We start from the raw sequence: 16,675 nt of genomic DNA, 5'->3' as shown, positions 1-16,675 counted from the left end.
TTTTGTTACTGTTTTTTTTAAACCATATTTTGATTTGTTAACCCTTGGTACTGGGCTATAATTTAGGGCATATTAGAGAAGAAACCTATTTATGCCTTTCATGGGTGGGCAGGGACTCTCAGAGGTAGCAAATGCCAAACAGATGACCAGGAGTCTTCCCTACATGTACGTGTATGGGAGCCCTAGCTTAGTCAGAGCCTGGGCACTTGATAGAGGAAGAGGATGAGAGATTATATACTTCATGAGTCTTTGCAGTTGGAGAGATTTCTTCTTGTTCCACTGAATTCTGAAGATGTCTGTACAGGTCCACTAAAGCAAGGTTTGGCGAACTATGGCCCTTTACTGTTTGTCTTTGTAAATAAAGTTTTATTGGAAGGCAACTGTACCCATTCATTTACATATTGTCTTTGGGTGTTTTCACCCTACCTGCAATGCCAGAAGTGAGTAGTTGCAGCAGAGACTGGATGGGCCACAAAGTCTAAGATACTTTCTATGTGGCCCTTTACAGAAACGGTTTGCTGACCCTAGCCCTGAGGCATTCATTTCCATTCCTTGGAGCTTAGCATTATTTTGTGAAAGAAGCAGAATGAAGCCAGATAATGGTGGGGAGAAGTGCTGAGGATAGAAATGTCAGTTCTAGAGCAGCACTGTTCCAGAGATCTCTGCATTGATGGGAATGTTCTGTAACTGTCGTCGATTGTGGTTGGCTGACCCCCCCCACCCCCCGCACTGGCTAGTCTGTTCTTCTGTGCCATCTTGGTCATGAGCATTCAGTCTATAACCATGGCACAATCTTGTAGATGTCCCAATTGGCTTCAGCAGTTCTGAAGCCACTGACTTCTTCCGTGGGTACTTCTAAGATTGAATTGGGAATTACTCATATTCAAAGGTTTTGTACAGCTGTTTGCCCTGCTCTGCTATGAGAATGACCCATTAGCAGAAGAGGGTGCTTAGTAGTTGCCAGTTCCTTTTCCCCATCCCTTTTGTACACCCTTCTTCCATCCCTTAGGTTACTTATGTGCAGGGTTTCCTGTTCTGTGTCTGAGCCCAGTGTGGGATCTGACTTAGTAAGCATTTGTTAAACATGTTTTTCTTTTGGAACGATCAAATCTGCTAATCCATCATTCCAGGGAATTCAGGAGACAGTAGAGTTAGAAAATACGCAAATTGCTATTTTGAGAGGCTTGAAAGGGGTAAGGAACCTAACACTCACTGGTCCGATCAAGGTAGGCACTTTTCCTGTTATTTTATTCAGTAATAATAACTACCAGATAGGTAATGTCCTCACTCCACAAATGAGGCTAAAATTTGGAAGCAGAGAAGAATAGTGGAACAAATTTGGATTTTTGTATTGAGACTTAGATTTAAATCTGGTTCTCCCACTTAGAGTGTAGGCAAGTTGTTTTATCTGGCACTTGAAAAATGGTGGATGCTAACAAGAATGAATGATTTGGCCAGGGCAGAGCTTCCTGTTTTGGAACCCAGGGTTTTAAGTTCATCCGCCTGACTCCAAAATTCATTCTCTCAGTTCTTCTTAAGAGGGGAGGCAGCTTTAGGAACTAAGGTTTTGATTTCAGTAAGATTCACTCCATCCCCGGGCACTATTTTGAGTATGATATACAAAGATAATCATCTCTCTGTCCTTCAAGGGCTCCAATCTATTCAGTATTAGAGTTTAAGAAGGAGCCAGGGGCGACAGAGCCTGAAAATGAATGAAAGTCCAGGGCTGCCTCATAAACCCCAGTGTGTGCTAGTTTTTTGAATCATGGAGATAAGTTGGTGGGTGGGGATCTCAGAGGAGCATGAGAAAGGACAGGTGATGGACATTAGGTGTTAGAGTTCATTTTAGACCGGTTTCTCTGAGTCACAGATGAGGGTGAATTAAGCTGCAGTGAGGTGAGATTACTGTTCATTATCAGTTAAGTAATTCACCTAGTGGTGTAGTAGGCAAGTTAGGTTGGAAATCCGTAAGGGTTGGATTTAGATTGCCTGTGGGAAAGAGAAAAGCAGCAGTGGGGTACATGTCAGGCTGGAAGGTGTGTGTTGTCTGTTACGGTGTACACCCAAGCTCGGCAGTTTGCGAATTAGAGCAAAAAAAATTAAAAAGTGGATGGGCATACCAGACTCTGGGGTTTTACCCGCTCAGTTTCAACTCATCAATTCTCAGTACATTGGAAGAGGGATAAATGGGTAGGACCTATAGAGCTTGTCTGCTTCCGCCCTTTTTTTCAACCAGGCATGGCAATGGCCCTATATTTCAGATGAGGTCGGTGTGCCCAGAAACGTTAGGGAAGAGCAGGAAGGGTGGGCGGCTTCAGGCTGGCCGGCCCGGACTGCACTGGAAATGCACAGGCCCTGGGAAGGCCATCGACTGGGACTCTCCCCCAGCACGCTGGCACCTCTATGAGCAGGTGCTGTCCACACATTCGTCCGGCCAGAGGCCAACCCCACCGTTCCCAGAAGTCTGTGCGACTGGTCTCCAGGCTGCCCGCTTCGGCCCTAGTCAGGTGGCCACTGTTAGTAATAAAAGATTAACATCCGGGCCTCTCTTAACCGACAACCACCACCGAACGCGAAGGAAGCCCGGGCTCCCGAGCAACCGCTGGCGTCCGGCGGCAAGGCCCCGCCCCCTGGCCTCCTCCTCGCTGATTGGAGGGCGACGTGAGTGCCGGCGAGCGATTGGTACGCGGTGTCACAAGGGGGCGGGGGCGCGGCGGCGGCGGAGCGTTGCTCTTCTGTGCGGGCCGCGGTGTCGCTCGCGGGGCCGCGCCTCCCTACAGGCCTGCGGGCCGGCGAGCGAGTGGACGAGAGCCGGTGAGGGCGAGCGGGCGGATGGGGAGGGCGGCCGGGACCGCGGGCCGCTGAGCCGGGCGGCGCTGCCGTCGCCGGTCTCCCGGCGCAGGGCAGCCGGGCCGCGCCCCCTCTGCCGCCGCTGCCCCTAGACCGGCGTGGCGGGCCGCCCTCGCCGAGCACACAGCCTCCTCTTTGCGTCCCTCCGCGAGCGCGACCTGGGCTGCGCGGTCCCGCCCCGCAGGTGCGGGACTCGGAGCCGCGGATTCTGACGCGGAGCCTGACCTCTGCCCTTTGGATCAGGCCCTTGCATCTGGTGGCCGGAGTTTATCCTGGAGGAGCATGGGCTGCGCAGGTGACCCAGCCGTCTTCAAGTGTTTGTATGTTGACGGCTCGAGGAGACGTAGGTCCGCAGGATTTACCAGTCCCACTAGAAAATTGATTCCAGGCTAGAGTTTAGGGTACAGGTGCTTGATGTAGTGGATATAATTCTGAAGCTTGTATTTAAGTACAAGGGATAGGGGATATTGCCAGACATTAATGAAAGCAGTTCATTAAAAGTGTATTTATTTGCTGCATAACATGCTGGATCTCTTTATGTTGGGGGAACAGTTTAAAAGAACTGCTCTTATATGGATAATATTCTTTAGAACGGATTCCGAGTCACTGAAATTATTCAGCACTGCTATTGCATTACCAATCTTTGACTTCTCTTTCATCTTTGGTTGTTGTGTCTTAAGTACTTTTTCGAAAGAGATGAGAGAAGTGTTTTGGGAATTGATTTAGAAATGTTTTTTGACACCATTACTCTTAATAGCTAAGTATGTGTTTTTAAATTGTTGGTAAAAATTCTAGACGTACTTTTCCCTCGACCTGCCTTCTTTTTTTCCTCTCCCTTTTGTATTTTTTAGCTGTCCTTGTAATAGTTCTCATCCTGTTCTTCTTTGCCCCTCGTTTTCCAACATCATAGTTTCCATAATATGTTCAGTCCAGCATGATCACACACAACTTTCAGAAGCTGTCCATAGACCCCACTTTTAATGCAGGCTAGGCCTACTGGAGCTTCCATTTGCTCCTGTCATCTTCTGGTCCTCCAGTCTAGCATCACCAGATTTCATAGCCTCATTTGTCCTCTGTTACAGTGATTTCTCCTGCTGAGGAGCAGTGCAATTGTTTCCTAGAACAATACATTTTGATTTTGAATTTGGTTACCAAGTCTTGCTTCTTTTTGGAAATTGAATATTAATTCCATTGATTTGGGCCCAAATTAATGGTGAGTGGTCAGTGCCGTTAGTGCTGTACTAGGTTGCTTTTTGTCTTTTAGCCCATAGTTACTTTATCCATTCTCATTGTAGATGAAGGATTTCCAAACCTGTCTTTATGTTACCATCCCCCACAACTTGTTTATTATATTCAGGGTATTGCTGTTGAAGGGTACTGTGGTGAAAGAAATGCTTCTTATATCTTCTGTCTCTAAATTCCTTGGGCAGGCACTAGTCCCCCATGCCTTTATTTCTGTAACATTTATTTCAGCATTCCTGACTCCTGACCTCTGTTGCTAGAGCTCCTACTATGTAGATAGGAGTGCTGTTGGCTTTGGGGGAACAGACACTGGTAATTCTGTAGTACATTCTTATTTGATACAGCATAAGTATGTTCTTAAGAATCCACATGTTTATCCAGAATTGTATTTAAAAAGCAGTTGTTCCTGTGAAGTGGGAAAAGGGATTAGGCGTTACCTGCAGTCATTTCAATGTATTAAAGATACAAGGAACAAAACCTGAGCAATACAGCCATTTATTTGGCTTTTACTTTAAAGTAATGGTTTTTTTTTTTTACCACTTTCACCAGCAGTATTATTAGCACATTACTTTGTGTTATTATTTTTATTACTCCTTATTTTGATAAAAAGTGTAACAGCATTCAAAGCAGCAGTGCTGCCAGCAACAATTTTTCTTCCTGTGTTGCCATCTCTTCAGGGCCATTAGCAGTCTGCACAGTGCGATTCAGGTTCCCTAATTAATTAGTTGGTCTTATAAAAATTCACCGTGGCAGAAATCTCTGTATGTGTGTGTATGTGTTATTAAGAGTTGAGCAAACTTCGATGGAGTTAGTTTGGAGTGAATAATAAAATGGTTCCCATGGGAAACCAACATACCTCCAAACAAACTTGCAGTGTAACCAAACATTTCTTAATCTCTAAAACAGAGTAACACCTTACCTGTATCACGGGTTTGCTCTAAGAATCATTTGAGATAGTGAATATTATTCACTCTTTCATTGAACAAGCCTTTAAGTACCAATATGTACAAAACACTGTGGCAGGTGACAGGACGGTAAATCAGATGTTGCCCTTCCCTCAAGTAGCAGTTCTTTCATAGTAGAGTATGAAAGCCACGTTAAAAATGAAATTGATTGTCATGGCTGAAATACAGGATGGAGATTGGGTGCAAATGAGAATAACCATAAAAGGCTTTGTGGAATAGTTGCTATTTGAGTTGCATCTTGAAAGATGGTTAGGTGCACCTGATAGCCAAGTGTGGGAATGGTGGTGAGCAGAGCAAAGTAGGAGCAACGATAGAGCAGCCGAGTTCTGAAGCTGCAGGTGAAAGTGATTAGGGGATGAAAGTACCAGAGATGTTGCAGGATGGGATGAGGTATGTGTATAAATAAAATGGGGCTGGAAGGTGAGATGCATGGTCTTAGGAGCCTTTCTAAGGAGTCGTAATTTTATTCTATAGACAGTGGGAAGTCACTGGGGGCCTTGAGCTAAGAAATTACATGATCGGTTCTATATTTAAAAAAGATAACTGCTCCACATTCAGTGTCGTTAGGGAAATGCAAGTTAAAACAATGAGATACCACTACGTGCTTATTAGAATGGCAAACATCAAATGTTTGATGGTGAGGATGTAGAGCAACAGGAAATCTCATTCATTGATGGTGAAAATGCAAAATGGTACAGCCACTTTGGAAGATACTTCAGCAGTTTCTTGCGAAACTAAACACTATTACCATAAGATCCTGCAGTTTTGCTCATTGGTATTTACCCCCAGGATTAGAAAACTTATGTCCACACAAAAGCCTACACACAGATGCTTGTAGTGGCTTTATTTATAATTACCAAAACTTATACTCATCCAAGACCTGTCCTTCAGTAGGTGAATGGATAAATAAACTGTGGTGCAGTCAAAACAGTGGAATATTATTCAGTGCTATAAAGAAATGAGCTGTACAAATCCATGAGAAAACATGCAGGAAACTTAAATGCATATTACTGAATGAAAGAAGCCAATCTGAAAAGGCAACATTCCAACTGTACGACATTCTAGAAAAGGCAGAACTGTGGCAGTGGTAAAAGGTTGGTAGATCAGTGGTTGCTACTGGTAGGAGAGAGGGATGAATGGGCAAAGCACAGAGGATTTTTAGGGCAGTGAAACTACTCTGTGTTACTATATTGGTGAGTACATGTTATTGTACGTTTGTGCAAATTAGTGAATGTACAACACCAATAATGAACACTAATGTGAACTATGAACTTTGAGTGATAATGATGTGTCAATGTAGGTTTGTCAATTGTAACAAATATACCACTGTGGTGTAGGATGTTGATATTGGGAGAGGCTGTGCATATGTGGAGGCAGGGAGTATATGAGGACTGTACTTTCTGCTCAATTTTGCTGTGAACCTAAAACTGCTCTAAAATGTAGTCTATTTAAAAGGAAAAAACCCCCATGCTTTAGACTAACTTGGATTCATTTCTCTCATTTTGTCTGAAATGGTGGTTTCGCTGTAATGCGTTCTAAAGTCAAATACGGAATAATTTTAGAACTTTGTGTGACCTCTCCTCTTGCTTAAACATAGATAATTGACAGTAAAATAATTTTTAAACTATGTGATATGATACCCTAATCTAGTTTTTGTTAAACTTTCTTGTTCTAAAAAAGGTAACTGTTGCCATCCTAGAGAATGGATTGGAAGAGTGAAGGACAGGAGTCAGGGATTATATCAAAGCTACCGAAATTGCTCAATGGAGAACTAATGAAAGCCTGAACTAAATCCTAATCAGTGTGGATGGACAGAGGGACAGATGACAGAAATAATATGTTGTACTGTTAGGACTGATCACTTCTAGATACCTTGGGGATAGAGGGAAAATCTAAAATGGTTCCTAGATTTCTGGCTTGAGTGACTAGATTAGTGTTGGTACTCTTTACCAAGATAGGACTGTAGGATAAGAAGGAAGTTTGTAGGAAAGATGATTGGTTTTGGATATGTGGGATTTCAGATGTCTGTCTAGTATCCAGATTTCAGATGCCTATAGAAATCATGTCTGTAGAATGGAGATGTAGGTTGTTAATCGAACTACAATTTAAAAAAAACTGCTCCTTTGAACATATTGTTATGAAAATTGTAGTGATTTCATCTCATATCCTTTGGCAAAAAAAAAAAAAGTAAAAATGTATCATCTGTTTTCTTCTTGATTCTTGCACTTCCCTAATGTTCAGCTGCTGTTCACCAAGCCATACAGATATTTTCCTCCCACTCTGAGGCTTTACCTATTCTGAAATACCGTGAAGAATTTACCTACCTTTAGGGATTACTTCCCAACTTACCTTATGAGGCCAATATTACACTGATGTCAAACCAGACAGACAGATAAAGAAAACTAGATCAGTAGCTCTATGGATTAAAAAAAAAACTTCAAAAAATATTAACAAACCAAATTTAGCAACATATATAAAGGATTATAAACCATGTACAAATAGATTTATCCCAGTAATGCAAGATTGTTTCAACATACTAAAAAATCAGTCAATATAATACACCATATTAATAGAATTAGAGGTAAAACCCACATTATCATCTCAATAGACAATGGAAAGAAAAGCATTTGACAAAACTCAACACCATGATAAAAAAAAATACAGCTAAACAAAAAAGGAATAGAAGGGAACATTCTTAATCTGATAAATGTTGTCTATGAAAACCCCACAGCTAAAATCATACCTTATGGTGAAAGACTGAATGTTTTTCTCTACAATCAGGAAAAAGACAATAGTGTTTGCTTTTAACCACTTTTATTCAGCCTTGTGTTGGAGATTCTAGGCAGGGCAATTAGGTAAGAAAAGAAAATAAAGAGCATCTAGATTGGAGAAGAAGAAGTAAAAATTTGTATTTGTAGTTGACATGATCTTATATGTCGAAAATCCTAAGAAATTGACTAAAAAATCTAGAACTAGTAAAGAAGTTCAGCAAGGATTTAGTGTACAAGATCAATATATTAAAAACAATTGTATTTATAAACACTAGGAATAAACAATCTGATAATGAAACTAAGAACAATTTATAGTAGCATCAGAAAGAACAAAATTCTTAGGAATTTTTTAAAATGCAAAACATGTAATCTGAAAATTATAAAACATTGTTGAAAGCAATTAAAGAAGTTATAAATAAAAAATATATCCATGTTGATGGATTAGAAAGACTTAATATTGTTAATATGGTAATACTCTCCAAATTAAACTGCAGACTCACCACAGTCCTTATCAAAATCCCAAGTAGTGTTTTTTCAAAACAGACAAGCTGATCCTATGATTCATATGGAAATTCAAAGGACCCAGAATAGCCAACAGTCTTGGAAGAGAAGAACAAATTAGAGGACTCACACTTCCTGATCTCAAAACTTAACTACAAATCTACAGAGACAATGTGCTACTGGCATAAGGATAGACATGTAGATCAATGGAACAGAATCAAGGGACCGGAAGTAAGCCCTCACATTTTTGGTCAATTGGTTTTCAACAAGGGCATCAAAATAATTCAATGGAGATAAAACAATCTTTCTAATAAATGGTGTGAGACAACTGGTTATTGCAAAAGAATAAAGCTAGACCCCTATTTCACAATGTGCACAAAAATAAATTCAAAATAGAGTATAGACCTAAATGTAAGGGCTAAAACTGTACAGTTCTTACCAATAGATACACAAGTTAATCTTTATTACCTTGAATTAGGCAAAGCTTTTAAAGTATGGCTTCAAAAGCATAAGCAACAAAAGAAAAATAGTCAAAGTGGTCTTCATTAAAATTAAAAACTATTGTGCTTCAAAGGGCACCATCAAGAAAGTTAAAAGGCAATCTACAAAATTGGAGAAAATATTTGCAAATCATGTATCTGTGAAAAGGCTTGTATTAAGGAACCATTAAAAACTCAATGGACAAAGGATCTGAATGGACTTTCTTAATAGACATTTTTTGTAAAGAAGGTATACAAATGACTAATAAGTACATAAAAAGGTGCTCAATATCATTAGTCATTAGAGAAAAGCAAATCACAACCACGAGACACTAATTCACACTCGCTAGATTGCTTTAATCAAAAAACCAAAATGCATTGGCAAGGGTGTGAAGAAATCTGAACCCTTGTTCGTTGTTGGTAGGAGTGTAAACTGGTTCAAAACATTTTTGAAAACTGGTAGTCCCACGTTGCTAAACATGGGGTTACCACATAACCTAGCAGTTCCACTCCTAGATACATATGGAAGAGAAAGGAAAACATATGTCTACACACAAAGTTGTTATCAAATGTTCTTATAGTATTATTCATAATAGCCAAAAATTGGGAACAACCCAGAATGCCCATCAACTGATGACTGGGTAAATAAATAACCTGTGGTATATTCATACAGTGGAATATTACTCAGCAATAAAGAAGAATGAAATACTGATTCATCCTAGAAAGTGAATGAACTTCGAATACATTGTGCTAAATGAAAGAAGCCAGTCACAAGAGATTACATATTGTATCATTCTGCTTGTGTGAATTGTCCAGAATAGGCAAAATTATAGAGTCAGGAAGTAGATTAGTGATTGCCTTGGTCTGAGAAAGAAAGGGAGAATTTAGGAGTATGTCTAAAGAGTATGAGATTCCTTGTTTGGATTGATGAAACTGTTCTAAAAATGGTTGTGATGATTGTACTATTTTGTGAACATATTAATACCCAGTAGATCTTACACTATAAATGGGTAACTTTTATGGTGTGTAAATCATATCTCAGTAAAATATTAAAAAGATATACTTTCCTTTCCAGGAATAATGTGTATCATTTGTCCTTTTAGTTTAAATTAAAGACTCCCCACCCCCTTTGCAAAGTTCTCACTGATTAATGGAAATTTATCAATATGATTATTCCTTTTAGAGGAATAGAGATTGTGTGTAATGTCTGTTACAGATATCAATCTCATCTCGATGCTATACTGATAGATGACTTCTGGGAACTTAAATGCTCATTGATTAACTAGTGAGTCCTACTTTAAAGGAATCTATTAAGATGATTGCTATTCCTTTTATTCAGTGTGATTCAGATGTACAGTGGCTACAACATTATACTTTGTATGGATTATGAAACATAATTTACGTGTTTTAAGAAAGGATATGCATAACTTTTTCATAGTCTTAAAAAGCTACACCTGCATGGTGAGTTCATTGGTTTAAATATCATTAAGAACAAAACAAATATTTGTTGAGCATGTAGTATATGTAAGTAACTGTCCAGAGTTCTGGTGAGATACAGAAAAATAGCACAAATATACCTGTTCTTAATAATCTTGACAGTCTAATTGGGAGAGTGATTTCAGAGACAAATGTGAAAAGTTCAGGATTAGACATGGCAAGCATTAAAATGGGTTCTAGGCTGTTTGGAAGATTTATATGGGCCAGAGTTGTTCAGAAAATCTTTATGGGGAAAAGAGACTTTCAGATAGGCTTTTAAAAAAAAATTATTCTTGTTTTCTAGGTACAAAGCTCAAAACATGAACAACGATATATATTACCAATGTTCAAAGCTGATTTGGCTAGAACTGGAATACAGTTGCCTACAACATATTCCAGAGGAATTAGAAAAGTCAAAGTAATGGATAACAGAAAAGATCCTCCATTCTTCAATGAAGATAACGTGGGACCATTTTACTATAAACTTCCTTTCTATGATGCAATGGAGCTCTTCATTGAAACATTGACTGGAACATGTTTTGAGCTGAGAGTTTCACCCTTTGAAGCCGTTATTTCTGTGAAAGCAAAAATTCAAAGATTGGAAGGTACTAGTCTTTCTTTATTTTTGGAATATGAGGATTAAATTTGTTCATCACGAGTGTATAATAACTTTTTAGCTTTCCTTATGGAGAAATGTCAATCATACATGGAATTAGAAGAATTAGAAAATGAACCCATAAAACCCCCTACTCAGCTTCAACAGGTATCAGTTCATGAACTGTCTTATTTTGATTCCTGCACTTCCTTCACCCTGTTCCCTTTCTACCAGATTCCTTTGAAGCAAATCTCTGGCATCATGTTAATGGTGTGGAATAATATTTTAGAAGTTTTTCAACAGATTATGATGATGTGTGTATTCTGCCATAACTATCTTACACTTACTTTTAATGGGAAATAATAATCAAATTCCCTTTTAGTGACCTTGTTTGCTTTCTACAGTGTTTTGTGAATCCTTTTCTTTTTTTAAAGGAGATTTATTGAGAAGCGTTTTTGGCTCTCATTTACACAGATTTGAAGTTTCCTCAGTATAGCAGAGATACTGAATATTGTATAATACCTCTTTTGTGGTTTGTTTATTTGTGGAAAGTGTTATAAATTACTTTGTGTTAAAATTGGTCTTTTCTTTGTAATTGGCAGGGTTCTTTTTGATGGGTGGGGTTTACAATGCAAGCAGTATTTAATTTGAAACCAGCTCTGGGAAACATGCTGAGAGATGTGGGAAAAATTCATGTTAGAGATCCCCTTCAGCTTTAGCCTAGCTGACCCGTATCTTCTACACATGGTGCATTCTGGAATCTGAATGTTTGTGGAAGATTTTCTTTATCTGCATATTTGGAAATATAGAGTTTTTGTGTTTGGGAGACAAGCCTATATTCTTATACTGAAAGGCCTTCACTTAAACTGGGTTTTACAACGCAAATTGCATTTGACATAAAAACCATCTCTAGGAAACATACTGAGAAATGTGGAAAAATTGTTGTTAGAGATTCCTTTCCACTTCAGGCTAGGTGAAGGCAGAGTTCTGAAACAAGTGGTATTTGCCATTTATAGTTGTTAAAATCCAGTAAAGATTAGGAAATTAAATTGTTTGATATAAGACTAAATGGATCTTTGATTTTTGAGCCAGCTGGAGCTTGCTTGTAATACAAAGGCACTGTGCTCTAGCTCAGTTTTAAGTTCAAAATTGCAGAAGAATGAGGAGGGTTGGAATTTTTTTTATCTTTGTAAAGTCAAGGATCCTGATATGAGCTTTTGAATATTTGCTATTCCTCCAGTAACTAACATCTGTTGAAGTTAGCGGCCAGTCCACTGACCACATCAGTACATCCACTAATGGCATATGAAGCTTTCGTCCCCCCAAATGATTTGGTGAGATATGGAGTCAGGAGAGTTTATTTTTACTTTGTTCTCCTTTTTCATTTATATGATGGTACAATGGTATCTTTTTAGGATCAGGAAGATAAAAACAACAACAACAACTCCTTGTGTTCCAAATAATCTCTGCATTTCCCCCCCTTTCATGCATTTTGAATAATCTCCATGCAGCAAAAGCACTCTAGAGAGCATCCTGTCTCTCATGTCAGAAGAGTAAATGTGGGCTTAAAGATGATTAGGGACTTGTCCAAGGGAAATATTTACTGACAGATTGGGACCAGAGCCAAGATGTAGGCTTCTTGTTCTCTGTAGGAGGAGATGTTGTCAGGGTAAAAGCAGTGGCTTTATAGTTATTAGACAGCTGAATCCTAGTTTAGACACTTACAAAACAAATATTGCAGTTGGGAAACTGAATGATGTAATATGTAAAATCTCTGTTGTCTTTGTCTGCTTGGGCTGTCATAAGAACATACTATACACAGGGAGGCTTAAACAACAGAAATTTATTTTCTCACGGTTCCAGAGGCTGAAAGTCTGAGATCAGGATACCGGCATGGTTAGGTTTTGGTGAGGCTTTCTTCCTGTCTTGTAGACAGGCACCTTCTAGCATGGAGCATCTCTTATAAGGGCACTGATCCCACCATAAGGGCCTCAACCCTCATGACCTCATCTAAACCTAATTATCTCCCAAAGGCGCCGTCTCCAAGCACCATCACATTGGGGGTTAGGACTTCAAGATATACATTTTGGAGGCACGCAGTTCAGTCTGTGGCACGTACCAGTAGTGGTCAATAGATACAAATTCCTATCCCCGTTAGTCATCTTTACAGCCCTCACTCCCCCCATTCTTCTTTTCCTCCTATTCTCCGTGTTTTCTTGTAACTTCTTGCAGCCCATGGGCAGTGACAGTCATTCTGTTCTATAGGAGGCTTCAAGAGGGCATCCTTCATGAAAAGTGAACTTTAATCCTTTTCTAGGTGATCTTTCTGTTTCTACCCAGGAAGACATTTGGGGATAACATAGTGAGTGAGACTCTCCAAGACAGAGGGAAATGGATTACATAGATTAGGAAGGCAGAGGTGACACAGCTGAGTAATCCTTCAGGGAGATGGTTGCTCTGCCAGACTGCTTCTCCTTTTGAGCAGCTTCTGGTAAGTTGGAGATAGAAGGAGATAGGAGGGGAGGTGGAGGGGACTGTGGAGAAAGGCTTGAAGGAGTGTGCTGGTTTAGGAATGGTGAGACTGTAGGAAGAAAGGAGCAGTACCCACAGCGTGACTTTAAGTGAGCCTTGAAGGGACAGGAGCACTGTTTTGTCTCTTCAGACTGTATTTTGTCTTGTCCTGTAGGATTACAATGACTTGTAATTTTTTGCTGAAAGCATGGTGTACCGTATCAGGTAACAGTAACCATCTACCAGTGCTTTATATGGAGTAGCTCGGCACAGTCCTGCAAGCGTGAGGCAGAGTTTTGCGTCTGTCATGTTTGTGGTGTTCCTCCCCCCCGCCTTTTTTAACAGCACATAAAATAATTTATTAAACAAGCTTATGTGCAGATAATTGCATCACTAAAAGTATGTTGTAGGAATATACAAAAATAGTGTGAGGGTATATTTTTCTGGTGAACTTCTAAACTGAGGATTATTATCAGGCAAAAGGGAAAAATAGTAATTTGCTAATTAGCAATATATATTAGGACCTTTTTACCACCTTTAAATACAGTGCTTTATGTAATTTATGATATAGTGTGAATTTTTGTATTAATTGATGAGCAGTTGGACTGTGCTTAATGTTTGCTGTAGCTGTAAATGCCAGAGGCTTCAAATTCCTCTAGTTCCCTTGTTTTGTCTTTGCTGTTGTCTTTAGGTTTCCTTGAGAACTCCTCCTTCGAAAGAATCTGTATCCTGAATCTCTTTCGGTTTTAATCCAATGTTATTAAACTACAGTTGGTTAGTGTGGTGGTAAAGTATTAAGGGAGGGGGAACCTTCCCTATTATCTAATGATTAAATCTGTCTTTTAGTGGGCCCATGTCCCTGGGCTGTCACCTTCAAAGTGTTTCTTAGCTTCTCACCTCTCCCCACCCCACAATGAACTTAGGTGAGGTAGGAAGCCTGGAAAGGTCTGGAATCTGTGAAATATCTTTCTCCCAGGTGGGATAAGGCTCTGATAAAGTGAGTTGGCCTTTATTATGGAGAATGCTCTGGGATTTTTCATAATGTTTGTGTTCCCCCTCCCTCTGCCTGAGCTGCAAGGAAATCTTTCTTGATTCTTCAGAGAAAGAACCTGATGGAGTTTCTAGAGATAAAACTGTCAAAAGTGTGGTAGCACCACTAAGACTGAGGCCCCCAGGAATTCCTCAGTCTCATGCTAGTCCATACTCAGTCTCCAGTAGTTCATGAAACTACCATTTAAGTGTTCCTTCCAACCGGCTGGTTAGCTCAGTTGGTTAGGGCGTGGTGCTGGTAAGTGTTCCTTCCAGTTTATGTCTCTAGAGCTTCTGCTTCCAGTAAGTGGATCATGGCTGCACCTGTTTGGATTTTCCTATCTCTGTAGATTTAAGGGTGGTGGTTTGCCCTCCTACCTCATTTCTCTAATGGCTCCAAGAAAAGTTGTTCTTTTTCAGTTTATTCAGCTTTATTCTTGTTGTAAGGTTGGGAGTGGCAACTTACATGCTCTTTACATGTTGTAACTGAAGCTGAAATTGTCAACTTTCTTTTTAATATAACCATTTATGACTTAAAATTTCTTTCCGAGAACTGTATTAGCTATATCCTGCATGTTTTTTCTTAAGTTGAATTTTATTCTCAGTGTTTGTTTTGCCGAAAATATTTTATTTTGTTTAAAAATCGTAAGAGCAGCTCTGCAACCACATTATATATAGGATTAGATAGATTTGATCACTTTTACAGTTTATTCTGATCAATAATATTGAACAAGATCTAGCATACACCTTCATTCCATTTTTAATGAAGATATAATTTACATATTGTGAAATTCACCATTTTTAGTGTTAGTTTTCTAGGGCTGCTATAACAAGGTACCACAAACTGAGTGGCATAAAGAATAGAAATGTATTATGTCACAATTTTAGAGGCTAAAATCCCAAAGTCAAGGTGTTGGCATTATTGGGTCCTTCTGAGAGCTCTTAGAGGAAATCTGTACCATGTCTAGCTTCTGGGAATCTCTCCTGTTCCTTAGCTTGTAGAAACATCACTCCAATCTTCTTAATCATCCTGTGTATGTCTCTCTCTTTCTCCAAATTTCCCCCTTTTATAAGGACACTAGTCATATTGGATTAGGGCCCTCCTTAATAAACTCATTTTAACTTGATTATATCTGTAAAAGCCCTATCTCCAAGTAAGGTCAGATCCTAAGGTAGTAAGGGTTAGAACTTAAATATATGAACTCTTGGGAGACACAGTTCAACCCATAACTAGCATATAGTTCTGTCGTTATTGACAAACATTACTGTCCCATAACTACCACCACAATCAAGATACAGAACAGTTCCATTGTCCACAAAAATTCTCCTGTGCCCTTGTAGTCAATATCTTCCTGTAAGCTTGGCTCCTGGCATCCACTAATCTGTCTCTGTCCTTATAATTTTACCTTTTCCAGAATTTCATGTAACTGTATATAACAGTATTTGGCCTTTTGAGTCTGCTTTCTTTCTCTTATATATAATACATAATGCATTTGAGCTTTATTCATATTGTTCCATATATCAATACAAATAGTGCATTCTGTTTATGGCCAATTAGTGTTCCATTGTGTGGATATACTACACTTATTCATTCCCAAATTGAGGGACACTTGGTTTGTTTTCAATTTTTGGTGATTATGAATAAAGTAATTTTAACTTTACAGTTTTTTATGGGTGCATAGGTTTTCGTATCACCTGGGTAAATACCTAGGAGTGGAATTGCTGAGTTGTGTAGTGTTTATTTAATTTAATAAGAAACTGCCAAACTGTTTTCTAGCGTGGCTGTACCAGTTTGTATTTCTGTGAGTAATGTCTGAAGTTCTAGTTGCTTTGTATCATGAGAACGTGGTATTGTCTGGGTTGTTTTTGTTTCTTTTTTGCTATTCTACTAGATCTTGGTGATATCCCATTATAGTTTTAATTTGTATCTCCTTACCTAGTGATTTTTAGCATACTTTTATTTGCTTATTGATTATGTTTTGGTGAAATGTCTATTCGGTCTTTGGTGAAGTGTCAATTTCAATCAGTATTCAATCAACATTAAAAAAATTAAGTTGTGGGTAAATCTAAATAAACGTTTACTTAATAAAACAATGAAGATTTGAAAAACTGAATTAAAAATCCTGGAAGCAATGACATACAAGTCAGTTGTTTGTAATGAGAATGGTAAGGCTTCCAGCATTGTTCATGAGGAGGTTAAAGATGTGATTACCTTTAGACTTTATTTTATTAAATATGATAATTTAAATTTCTAAA

The 16,675-nt window shown here is 39.0% G+C and overlaps 1 protein-coding gene across 5 annotated transcripts in view; it reads left to right on the top strand.

Annotated features, from left to right (window-relative positions):
- Positions 1–2,686: 2,686 nt before the first annotated feature.
- The window catches only part of ZFAND4 (zinc finger AN1-type containing 4), a 61,130-nt gene continuing 47,141 nt past the window's right edge, over positions 2,687–16,675 (top strand). Inside the window, exons 1-2 of one of the 5 annotated variants that reach the window (XM_031460946.2) lie at positions 2,687–2,814; positions 10,589–10,889. In XM_031460946.2, the coding sequence (XP_031316806.1) occupies positions 10,628–10,889 (262 nt within the window). In that variant the 5' untranslated portion in view covers positions 2,687–2,814; positions 10,589–10,627. The other 4 variants (XM_031460948.2, XM_010985294.3, XM_064487935.1 and 1 more) reach the window with 4 other exon arrangements.

This window comes from Camelus dromedarius, chromosome 8 (assembly GCF_036321535.1).
Source record: "Camelus dromedarius isolate mCamDro1 chromosome 8, mCamDro1.pat, whole genome shotgun sequence".
Lineage (NCBI taxonomy): Eukaryota > Metazoa > Chordata > Mammalia > Artiodactyla > Camelidae > Camelus > Camelus dromedarius.
This window is presented reverse-complemented; position numbering and strand designations above follow the sequence as displayed.